General features: G+C 44.0%; 1 protein-coding gene across 2 annotated transcripts in view; it reads left to right on the forward strand.

Annotated features, from left to right (window-relative positions):
- Sesn1 (sestrin 1) overlaps positions 1-12,177 on the forward strand; it is a 92,547-nt gene extending 80,370 nt beyond the window's left edge. For both annotated transcript variants that reach the window (XM_052164291.1, XM_052164292.1), the window contains exons 4-10: positions 139-321; positions 2,304-2,546; positions 6,482-6,629; positions 7,517-7,629; positions 9,065-9,255; positions 10,161-10,305; positions 11,080-12,177. In XM_052164291.1, coding sequence (XP_052020251.1) covers positions 139-321; positions 2,304-2,546; positions 6,482-6,629; positions 7,517-7,629; positions 9,065-9,255; positions 10,161-10,305; positions 11,080-11,166 — 1,110 coding nt within the window. In that variant the 3' untranslated portion in view covers positions 11,167-12,177. The remainder of the gene's footprint in view (positions 1-138; positions 322-2,303; positions 2,547-6,481; positions 6,630-7,516; positions 7,630-9,064; positions 9,256-10,160; positions 10,306-11,079) is intronic.
- Positions 12,178-12,414: the final 237 nt, after the last annotated feature.

Consider the following 12,414-nt stretch of genomic DNA (forward strand, 5'->3'; position numbering starts at 1 on the left):
TTTTAAATCTCTAAATAGGATCTGTATTTCTGTAGTCTGGAAAACTTAAACTGAATAACAAAAAAATCTGTTTTGTTGTGAACAAATTCATAATAGTTGAAACTTTTAATATAACTGTCTTTTTTCTTTTCTGTGAAGGCGGCAGCAAGGCATCAGTGTTCCTACCTGGTGAATCTGCACGTCAGTGACTTCCTTCATGTTGGTGGGGACCCCAAGTGGCTCAATGGTTTAGAGAATGCTCCTCAAAAACTACAGAATTTAGGAGAACTTAACAAAGTGTTAGCCCATAGGCCTTGGCTTATTACCAAAGAGCACATCGAGGTACGTATGCTCGCTGTCACAGTTTACAAGTGATAGTGACACTTTAAAATGATAGTTCAGGGTCTGTACGAGAGCTGGATAGAGGGCTGGGGTGAGGCTCAGCTGGTGCAGTCCAGCGTGCCCAAAGCCCTGACTTCGTAACCCTGCTGCAGAGACTGGGCTTGCTGGAATAAGCCTAGAATCCCCGCACTGGGAGATGGATGGATGGGTGGGTGGATGGATGGATGGATGGAATGGAGGAGGGCGAGGGGATCCAGAGTTCAAGGTTCCCATCAGCTGCATAGCAAGTTTGAAGCTGGCCTTGGATGACCCAAGTCTCCAAAACTCAAAAGGAAGAGGAAGAAGGGAAGGCAGAAAAAAAAAGGGGGGGGGGGAGTCACAGAGACAATCCCCAGACACACATCTTTGCGCTGTTATCATCTGGACTTTGTGTGGTACATTTGCTTATAAGTAATGAGCCAATGTTGATGACACTGCTGTTGACTAAAGTCCATAGTGCTCTTTCTAAGTACATGACAGCATGTTATTATTACTGAACAGTGCAAAATACTAAGTATTCACTGTGTTGTGCTTTCTCTTGAGCCTCCACAACTGCTGGTGTCTAATTATATCTACAGTGTATCATTTCTAGAATGTTATATAGTTGGTACCATATAGTACAGAACCTTGCAGACTGACTTTCATTTAGCAATATGCATATGAAGTTATTTATTTTTATTTATGTATTTTGTTTTCAGAGGAGGTTCTGTGCTTTATGTATTTTTTGTTTGTTGTCATAGTCTTTCTGTGTCAAGGCTGGCTTGGAACTTGCTCTGTAGTCAAGGCTGGCCTTGAACTTTTGATCTCCTGCCTCGCCCTCTAGAATGCTAGAATTACGTTACATATCTGAGCTACCTCTTCTGGTTCTTATCTTTTTAAAATGACTTCATAGATCACTTATTTTTACTGCTCAATGACACTCCCATTCATTTATTTAGGGGACCTCCTGCTTAGTACCACCTCTGACCAGCTATAAATGAAATTGTTTAATTCACATGTAAATATTTGAGTAGACAAACGTTCTCAGCTTATTTGGGTAAATAACTAGGCGTGTGACAGGGTTGCACACTAAGTCGGTGTGCGGTGCTAGACAAGAACTGTTCCACAGTGAGGCCCTGCGATGTGTCCTGCCGCCCTGCTTCTCTGTCCCTGTGGTCAGGGGTCAGGGTTCAGCTGTTCTCACAGGCGTGAAGTGCCATCTCTTCATCTTTATTTGTTGGTGACATATTAAAATAGTTCCTTCTGATTAACTTTCTCTGAAAATGTGTACCACATGATGGAAACACTTGGACATTTTTTGGTCTTGTCTCTCCATGTTATGGAACAGTTTAACCACCATTATATTACAGAAGAAATTATCAAGAAGGTATAAAATCTAGATATGATTAATACAGTACTTATTAGATTGTCAAGGAAATGTGATTATAGGATAAATAAATAATATAAGCACCTGGGGCACAGAATTTGACAAATTGTAGGATATATGCATAACTTTTTAACACAAAATCAAGGTCTTAAGAATCTTTAGAATGAAATTGCTCAAGCCATTGTCTTAAAAGTTCCTTTAAGAGGCCTGATAAGTCAAAAACAGACATTTGCAGCACTGGTATTCACTTTAACATAAACTCACCACATTTTCACTGCAAGAGTGACTCATCTGTTAGCCAGTGTCTGAAACACAGCAGTGATTATAACCACAGTAGAATTCTCATACATTCTTAAGTCAGTTATTTGAGATTCAAAGTGACAATGCATTAATAGAAGTTAAGCCTATATTTCTAGATATATTTTTAATAAAACTTGTTAAAGTTACATGTTTATGTATTTTAAATTGCAATCTGAACCTGTGGTATATAGTCCTGTTTTCAGTCATCTTTAAACTACTGAAATGAGCTGTGTTTTACTAGAACATCTCAGATTCAAAATCCATTTTCTCCCCCCAGGGGCTTCTGAAGGCTGAGGAGCACAGCTGGTCCCTCGCAGAGCTGGTCCATGCTGTGGTTCTGCTCACACACTATCACTCTCTTGCCTCCTTCACGTTTGGCTGTGGAATTAGTCCAGAGATTCATTGCGATGGTGGCCACACCTTCAGACCTCCGTCTGTTAGTAACTACTGCATCTGTGACATCACGAACGGCAATCACAGCGTGGACGAGATGCAAGTGAACTCAGCAGGAGACGCCTCGGTAAGTGTCTGCTTTGCTAGGTTTCATCTAGCCTGCTAGAAATCCTTCAACTCTATAGAGATCTAAATCTCGCTTTTAAGGATGAATTTATTTCTACCTCCAATGCCATCGCTAATCTAGACACTAAGGGGTGTACAAAACGGTGGGCCTTGTAGGAGGTTCCACTCACATCTATCCAGGTCTGTAAGCCAGAAGGACCAGCTCATACCGAGTGTCACGGCTGTGACAGGGAAGGCTCAACTAGTGACCCGGCAGAGGAGGCTTCCTGCCAGCAGCAGCAATGCTGTTCCTCCTCCTCCTCCTCCTCCTCCTCCTCCCTCCTCCTCCTCCTCCTCCTCCTCCTCTTCCTCCTCTTCCTCCTCTTCCTCCTCCTCTTCCTTCTCCCCCTCTTCCTCCTCCTCCTCTTCTTCCTCTTCCTCCTCTTCCTCTTCCTCTTCCTCCTCCTCCTCTTCTTCCTCCTCTTCTTCCTCCTCCTCTTCTTCCTCCTCTTCTTCAGCAAAAGGCTAGCTTTTTAATTGTTTGACTTTTAGAAAATTAAGTTAACTTTGATATCCTACTTTTTCCTTTATTTTTTATGTTTAATTTTGTATATAGAGAGAATCTAATGATACCAGCTAAGTGTCTGTTTGTTAAGACACTATGATATTTGACTGAGAATGGCCTCCCTAGGCTTATGGATTTGAATATTTGGCTCCTAGTTGGTGGGACTGTTTGGGAAGGATTAGGAGCTGTGGACTTGTTGGTCGGAAGTGTGTTCCTGGGGGTGTGCTTTGAGGTTTCCAAAGCCACACCATTCCCAGCATCTCTCTGTGCCTACTGCTTCTGCATTGGGATCTAAGTTCCCGGCCTGCCTGCCTGCCTGCTGCATGTCCCCACCATGACGATACTGGACTAGCTCTCTGAAGCTACATGCAAGTTCTCAGTCAGGTGCATTTTACCAGAAGCTGCCTTGGTCATGGTGTCTTCACAGCAGTAGAGAGTGACTGAGACAGTCTGGCTTCCAGCTTCTGTTTTGACCTACAAAATGGTCAGAACAATTTGATTTTTACTTTCATTAAAAAGTGTGTGTGTGTGTGTGTAAGGACAACGTTTTGGAGTTGGTTCTCTCCTTTCCCCTTCACATGGGTTCCGGGGCTCAGAGTCTGGTCACCGGGCTCTCCGTATAAGTGCTTTTACCAACTGAACCATTCCAGCGGCCACAGGTTGAATTTTTCTGTGAGTAACTTTAATTCCTGTATGAGGTGGTTTTAAATTGCTCACATCATTAATAATGAAAAGGCTTTGTTTTGTGCTTGAAAAGAACCTGCGCACACTGTTACCACAGGAAACCGGCAGATGTGTGCAGGTTGACAGACTCCGCTCTGTACGGTAGATGCTCGGAAGTTCTTTCATGTTTCCTACAAAACAGGAAGTTCTTGCGATAAGGTCTTAAATGTCCCTGAAGAATTTGAATGCCAACCTCAGTGTTTGTTGTTTGCCATTTAGATGCAGTGAGATTAACCTGAGGAAACATAACTGTCCAGGATGAACCACAGCACAGTTCTGACAGGTTCCAAGCTTGGAGTTTCTAAGTGTGGCCAAGAGATTGTGTGTCAGTTGCTAGGATGCTGAGAGTTAGTTGGCTTCTTACCTTCTGCTGGCCTTAGTACTAGGCTAATGTAAAGTTTCTAGATTTTCTTGGTGGTTTTCTATTAAGAGATAATAGAGTAAAGTAAAAACATTGTGGGTTTTATTTTTTCTAATTCATTAGTTCCCTATACCTAGATTTTAATTTGCATCTTTTAGGAAGTTAGAAAGTATATTGTTTACACTGATAATCCTGGAAATAAGATGGGCAAAGGCAAACCGTTTATACTGATGTCACTGGACAGTGAGTTGATGGGTCCTGTTTTTCAGCTGTATAGCATATGTGCACTTTTAATGAAAATAGTTTAAAAAGCAAATAAAGGAATTTCCATATACAGTCCTAACATTTTAATACTGAATTGCTGCCAAACATGGCAGGCATCCTCGTAATCCCAACACTGAGGAGAACTTGAGAATGTAGAATAGGCTGGCCTTGAACTCATAGAATCCAACTGCCTCTGCCTCCGTAGATCAGGGATTAATGACATGCACCACCATACCCATCTTGGAAGATTGCAAATTCCGAGCCAACCAGTGTTACATATTGAATTCAAGGCTTTAGCTACATACTGAGACTTTCTCAGATGATGGTGGTGGAGCTGGTGGTGGAGCTGCTGCTGGTGGTAGTCTGAACTTTTTTCAAACCATCCCAACTTTCATAGAATGGTTCTATTGCAAAAGAAACATACTTTGCTTTTCCTTTCCCTTTAAAAGGTTTCAATATAATTTACCAAGAAATACCTTTCCTAAAAACAAGATGTGAGTAATTTATCTCAGTGAATTAGTTAGTGAGCAATATACTTGGATGAATATGATGAAGAATATTCTCTGTACACCTGTAACCCAACTCTGGGGACGTAAAGGCAAGAGAGCATCAGGAGTCCAGGGACGTCATGAACTTGACTGATAGCAAGGTTGAGGCCAGCTTCAGCTACATGAGACTTCTGTGACAGTGTGCGTTGCAGTGTACTGTTGGCTCATTGCTTTAAGATTGGCTACTGACTGTACCTTGGAGCCTGTCAAGACCTATGTGTCAGAAGAACCTCAAGTTCAACATAGAAGCACTTTCGATCACAGATTAACTAGAGAAAGGGTATAGGTGGGATACTTCAACTATACCATATTTTCTACCTATCATATAAAATATAAAGTTTCTTAATAGAGAATTATTTTGATAGTCATTTATTTGTTCTAGTAAATTAAGCAGGCCCCTGATACTTAGAGATTTTTTTTCCTGAGGGAGGCAGGCTCTGATCAGTATCATGTAAATATCACAGCTTGTGTTTGATGCACTAAGGAGGATGGCTGGGAAGGGGGAGGTGTAATGCTCAGAGTGTGTCAGCGGACACCTGAAGGGCCCGCAGGTCAGGAAACAGTGAGAGGCTGAGGGCTTAGCACTTCCGTGGGTGCTGGGAGAGTGCATGCCTTGCATACACACACACACACACACACACACACACACACACACACACACACTTGTAATCTCAGCATGCAGGAGGCCATCCTCAGCTTCACTACCTAGCTAGAGGCCAGCCTGATCTACATGAGACCCTGTATCTCAGACAGACAGACAAACAGACAGAAGGAACATTCTCAGCAAAAGAAATGAAATTTATGAAGGGAAACACATTACTTTTGTATTTGTACATTTATATTTGAAATTTTAAGACTTCTCTCGTGAAGTGTGTCTTCCATAGATGTGATCCAGGATTTAGAATAAGGAAGCAGTGTGAGTCATCCTTACTCTGCTGCTCCTGTGATAGCACCAGCCTTCTAGAAAATGCACTGTAGTCATCCCAGCCAGTGACAGCTGCTAGCCCAGCCGCAGGGTGCCAGCCAGCTCGGACACCTGAGGACATGCATGGCTCATTTTTAGTTGGCAAATTGTATAAATAGAACAATTACTGTTTTAAACATGATAGACATGTTGACAGTTTGTACTCTGTGTACTTACTTACCTGAGCAAGTAGAAGCTAAATTTTAAATACTCAATTTTCAATTCTGCTTTAAATTGACTGTATTGTTTTAATCTTTAAAATAATCTAAGTAGTTACTATGTTGCTATTTTATAATTTGTCGAAATACTTTTCTCATATCTTAAATATCTTTAAATATCTTTAAATTCTCAAATTTTAAATATCTTTAACCAATAGGCTAAAACAATCACACTTACTAATATACATCAATATTATATAAAAATGCATTTTTATTATATTCTGTTAAGAAAGATTTTTATGAGACAGACTTATTGAAATTCCTAAATTTCATTCTGTGCCTGCCATATGTAAAATAGAGTGTTCTCTCTTCAGGTAAGTGATTCCTTCTTTGAGGTTGAAGCTCTCATGGAAAAGATGAAGCAGTTACAGGAATGTCGAGAGGAGGAGGAGGCCAGCCAGGAGGAGATGGCGTCGCGGTTTGAAATGGAAAAGAGAGAGAGCATGATTGTCTTCTCTTCGGGTGAGAGCAACTGGAATGTGGGCGGTAGAGTTTCTCTCCCAAGCCCAGCTTCTTCATTTCGAGAATTTCAATATATTTTTAAATGCAGGCCTAAAGGTGTGTTCTTTCAGGAAGGCTGCTGCAGGCGCTTCCTCCTTACAAGGAGTTCTTAAGAAAGGCAGCTGAGAAGAGGCAGGACCTGCACGGCACCAGCGTGTCATGCAGTGCACTAACAACACCCCCCACCCACCCCGTCTTTCTTATTTGTTAGATGTTATTATTGGAGATGATTGGCAGGCTGTGTGAGGCGCAGCATGCAGGCAGAGGTCAGAGGACAGCTGTCAGGACCAGGTCTTTCCTCTGGATCTTAAGTATTACCAAATGGGGTACTACTAAGTTAGAATCCATACTTTTGAGACCCCAAAATGTATAAATTAGGGTAGAAAAACAGAGGGAGAAGAGTCAATCAAAGAAGGAGAGAGAGCAGAATCCTGTGAATGTCTATCACAGAGAGTTGTGTTTACTGCAGTGTGTTTTGTGGTAGGCACGATGGATGTGTTTGTGTTAAGACATTATTGTGGGGTAGGGCATGGTTGGTAGACCCCTCCGCATACACACAGCCCTGGGTTCATCCCTGGCACACACAGACCTAGCATAGTGGCACATGCCTATAATCTCCGCACTCGGAAGACGGAGGCCCAGAGGTAAGAGAGTTGAGGCTGGCTCGTCTGAGCTGTGTGGCTGACATGGCTGAGGCCAGTCGGGGATGCGTGAACTAATACAAGAGACTGTCCTGGCTCATATTTGTCATTTAGTGTCAAAAATGATTATCTGACATTTTTTTCGTGGGTAAATGAATTACATCTTGTTTTCAAAGGCTTTTAAAAAACTTTATAAAATCATTTCAGATGATGATGAAGTCACACCAGCAAGAGATGTGTCTCGGCACTTTGAGGACACTAGCTACGGCTACAAGGACTTCTCCAGACATGGGGTGCATGTTCCGACATTTCGTGTCCAGGTAAGATTGTAATGTGTATAACACAGTTGCTTGGAAACCTTGCCCTGGCATATTTGTGTGGAAAAGTCACCTGCACTTGAGAACCGTGTCCCGTGCTTAGCAAATGGCGGCTACAGAGCGGCGGCGCTCTCCGCTCGCCCGCCCTGAGCAAATCTGGAGGCGAGTAATCAGGGACACGTGCAGACTGCCTGCTCTGCTCTCTTCATTGTGTAAGCTTTTCAGTTCGTCAGAATCACGCTATAGATTAATACGTGTTCAATTTATTGTTTCATATTTAAATATCAGACAGGTGAATTATGACTCAACTTGCGCTATTATTGGTTACCGTGTTAAGTAGTGGCTATTAGATTTATGAAACTAGTTGAACTTTTAAGACTTTTTTGCTCCTTTACCCCCACCCAAACTAAAATAGTTTAAAAGGACAGAATTCAGGCTCAAGGAAGAGTTGAGGTGTCCTGAAATACAATAAAGTCACAAATGAAGGGGTTATTGTGAACCAGTTTTATGGAGAGATATTAGAGTGTGAAAGATTTGCCCTTAAAAACAAAGCAGCTGAGAATGCAGCTGGGAGCTGGGTGGTCTTCCTGGGTGTGCAGGCCTGGGTTTGCCTCAGGTACCACAGGGCCTGGGCAAGCGTCACAAGAGAAGAGAGCAGGAAGTCAGTCAGTCTCAGTGCAGTCTCCAGGGAAGGCTGGGAAGAGACCTTGTGCGGAGAGCTGCACGGGCTTCCTGCATCCGTCAGGGAAGAGACCCTAAGCCTGTGGGGCACCTCAGACCATGTGCTATAGTAGGGGGGGCAGCACGTGTTAGAGCATGTCATCACGTATGTCGTAGGAAAACACAAGAGAAAGGTGTACGTAGGGAGGGCTTAGGAGTCGTTTGAAGTCTTGCAGCATCGAGGAGAATTTATATTGGAACCAGAAGACCTGGTTGATGGGGTGAAAATCAGCCGAGAGGATGAGGAGGGTGGGTGACGGGCGTATTGAACTGGATATTTTTAAACTTTAGTTCTGTGACATAGTCTTGTTACATAGTCCAGGATGGTGTCTAACTTTTGGTCTGTTTGCTTCTTCTAAGTACTAGAATAATAGGTGTTAGCTAGCTACTGCAGCTGGTGTGGAAATTCACAACATTTGAAAACATTTAAATGTCTTGGGGAAGGACCCTCAGTCCGCGCTGCCTCTGGAAACTGGGTGGGAGGCTGAGAGAGAGCAGTGTCTGGCGCCCTTGGTTCTTCAACTCAACCAAATCCATCGCCTTTCTCATTTTCCAATATGGAAATTGAAAATGGACTGTGCTGCCAGGGAAACTGAGGCAGGCTCAAAGTCAGTGGAGAGATCCTGGCTGCCGGTGACCTCACGTCCTAGCGCACTGTGGACATAGAGCTGTTCTGCTACATTCGGACTGTTCATGATTCTTCTCTTCCTTGTATCAGGACTACTGCTGGGAAGACCATGGTTACTCTCTGGTGAACCGTCTCTATCCAGATGTGGGACAGCTAATTGATGAGAAATTTCATATTGCTTACAATCTGACGTACAACACCATGGCCATGCACAAAGATGTTGATACCTCAATGCTCAGACGGGCGATCTGGAACTATATCCACTGCATGTTTGGAATACGGTCAGTCTGGTTTCTTAACGTTTATAAAGATACTTCCTTTACACAGAAGTCTTCAGGTGCCTGCAGCGCTCATGTGTGCATGCATGGACGCACGCACGCACGCACACACGCACGCACGCACGCAGCTTATTTTTGAAGTTCTTGAGCTTTACAGACCCGCTCTATCACATCTGTGGCTGCCCCAGCCCCTTAGCTAGGCAGGTGAGGGCAGAGGTGATGACTTGGGAGCAAGCTGGCTGTCCGAGCACAGATAAGAGGCGAGCGGTCAGTCAGTGCCCACACTCCAGCCTCCTGCGTGGCTCTAGGACCTGCTTTACCAAGAGCTTTGCCTTTTTTCCACTGAAAACACAATAGGTAACCCCCATGCCTGTGATCTGAAACCCACGGTTCAGTAGTCGAACAGACACTGCAGTGTGCAGGCCTCTCAGCCTCTCCTAAAAGTGACGCCGGCTGGCCCTCCTGCTCCACGCACCCATGACGGTTTTTTCCATCTGATCCCAGAAACTCCTTTTACGCAAGTCCATTACCATCACCACTGGTCTATAATAGTACAGATAATAAATATAAATTCTTAATTTCAGAACTTTTCAGAGTTGGTTTCAGCGTGGCTCTGTGTTTGTAATGGTGAATATGCAGTTCTGAGGTCCCCAGTGCTGTAGGGTTAGTACTGTCAGCTAGGGAACAGTCTGCTCAGACACCTGCCGACTTTTCTCTTCTTTCCAAGTTCTTTCCTTTATGCTTCTTCATTTCAGCCCGTGCTGGCATCCTAAAGCTGATTCATTTCTAACTGTGTGGGAGCAACTGCCCTGTGAGGAAGAAAGCATGCTTGAAGTGTGTGTGTGTGTGTGTGTGTGCGCGCGCGCAGCGCGCGTGCACTGTGCATTGACAACCCTGCGTCTCCACAGATATGATGACTATGACTATGGTGAGATTAACCAGCTGCTGGATCGTAGCTTTAAAGTTTATATCAAGACTGTTGTGTGCACTCCTGAGAAGGTCACCAGGAGGATGTACGACAGCTTCTGGAGGCAGTTCAAGCACTCCGAGAAGGTGCGTGCTCGCCCTTGCCCTCGCTCTCACTTGTAACTGTTGTTCCTCCTCCCCTCAAACCCACCCATCACCTGAGGACACCGTCCCAGAGCAGAGGGTCCCCAGGTCCCCTGAGAGAGGAGAGCGAGAATGCATGACCCGGCTGGTCAGTCCTCAGAAACACTGGCATAGCTGTCTCCACCCAAGACTTCCATTTTGCAAGGGCTTTTAAAATCTGCATAGGCAGAAATGGGTGGGAGCAGCTTTCTAGAAATTGATGGTTTGACAGAGAATTCTAGAAGCCTAACAAAGCAGTGCCTATATTTTAGAACTATGGCGAGTATCCAGGAAGACATGTGGTCAAATGTAAGTAGAATAAGACATGTATCCCAAAAGAAGTCTGATACTATCTCTGCTAACAAGTAAAGACATAAGTTGTTGGTAGCACATAGAATCTGCAGTTGGCCCTTCAGAGTCATGTTCTGCATCCACAGATTGAGCCCAGTGAGGATCACAAATATTTACAATGATTGTATCTGCAGTAAGTAAGCACGTGCAGCATCTGCCATTATTCCCGACTCACAACTCTCCGCGTGGTTTACATCGCAGTCTAAATGACAGGAGGCTGTGCGTGGCCATGTGTGTAGTGCACTATCGGTATGAGGGACCCGAGCACCCAGGGATTCTCCAAGGAGAATCGTGAACCAGCTGCTCACTAAGGGACAAGTGACTGCACAGGAAAACTGTGGTGTGTATAACCTGTCCTTACATGGTGTTGTTGTGTTTTATACTCAGGTTCATGTTAATCTGCTTCTTATAGAAGCTAGGATGCAAGCAGAACTCCTGTATGCTCTGAGAGCCATTACCCGGTATATGACCTGATGCCCCGCCTCCATTAAAGATGCTCCTGAGTGAACAGCAGATTTAGTCTACAAGGGGACGGAACCAGGCCCCAGGACCAACGGTAGATAAAAAGAACTCAGAAATCCGTGTGCCATGATTCCTTTAGTGTCTGCTATTTGACTGTGGGACCTCACTGCCTGTCTAGCGGTGAGCATTGGGCAGCCTCAGTTAGAGCTGTGAAGAAGGGCTGCTGGCCACGTGTTTGCTTCCTGACAGTACGAGATGCTGGTTCAATACGGCAACCAGTAATTGTCCAGATCCCATTGCTCTGATGTGACAAGGTGACAAGATGAGTGTAAAGACAAGGGCATGGGCACCGAGTTCAGACCTACGGACCCGAGCCGAGCTCGGTGCTGCCGTGGCGGCTGAGTGTGGCTCTTCACCGGAGCCCACGCCACACTTCGTGTGGTTTTGCATTGAACTCATGCGCATTTTTTTCTTGCATCTAAAAAAAGCATAGAATTATTACTCACAGCTCAGCCAAGACCGTGTTGTTTCTTTCATTATAGTTTTTAAAATTCAGTTATTGGATGATATTACAGTGGCATTCTTAAAAGATTTCCTCCAAAGAGCAATCTTAAAATGATAGTGTGTTGATTATAAGAAAAACAGGCTATCTTTTGATATGCTGTTTCCCAATATTCTGAGCCTGGAGGGCAGCTGTCTTGGGTGGAATTTTTGTTTCCGGCCCCACAGTGTGGAAAATGCTGCTGCAATCTGCTGCACAGTGAGAGCCAGGTGCATTCTGCACATGCTCCTGCTCACCTCGTGACCCTGACTTTGAAGGTTATACAGCTCCCTAAAGAATAAAGCTGGAAAATACTTTAGTGAAGTTATCATATTTGTATCTTGATTTACAAAAATGCTAACTTTGCGATACAAACAGGTTTGGAAAAAAAATGTATTAAGTACTTTGTATTCTAGAACCATAAATTGCTTTTGAAGTCTGTCAGTATTATTGGTATTTTTCAATAAAGAATAATTTCCACAGTTTGCCTTATTAATACTTTAGTTTCACAGTTAGCAGAATCTGAGTTTCAGTTCTGAACCACAGAGATCCCACACACACTGTGGGAGCAGCAGATATTAGATGGCAAGGCCGTTCTGAAGCCTGCTGGTTTAAGGGCACTGCAGTAGGGTAGGGAAGCAGGGTGGCACCTCCTTCAAGGCTGGGGGGAGGGCACTGTACCCCACCACAGCTCAGGAAATGGATCAGATAGCCTATCG

This window comes from Apodemus sylvaticus, chromosome 19 (genome assembly GCF_947179515.1).
Source record: "Apodemus sylvaticus chromosome 19, mApoSyl1.1, whole genome shotgun sequence".
Classification (NCBI taxonomy): domain Eukaryota; kingdom Metazoa; phylum Chordata; class Mammalia; order Rodentia; family Muridae; genus Apodemus; species Apodemus sylvaticus.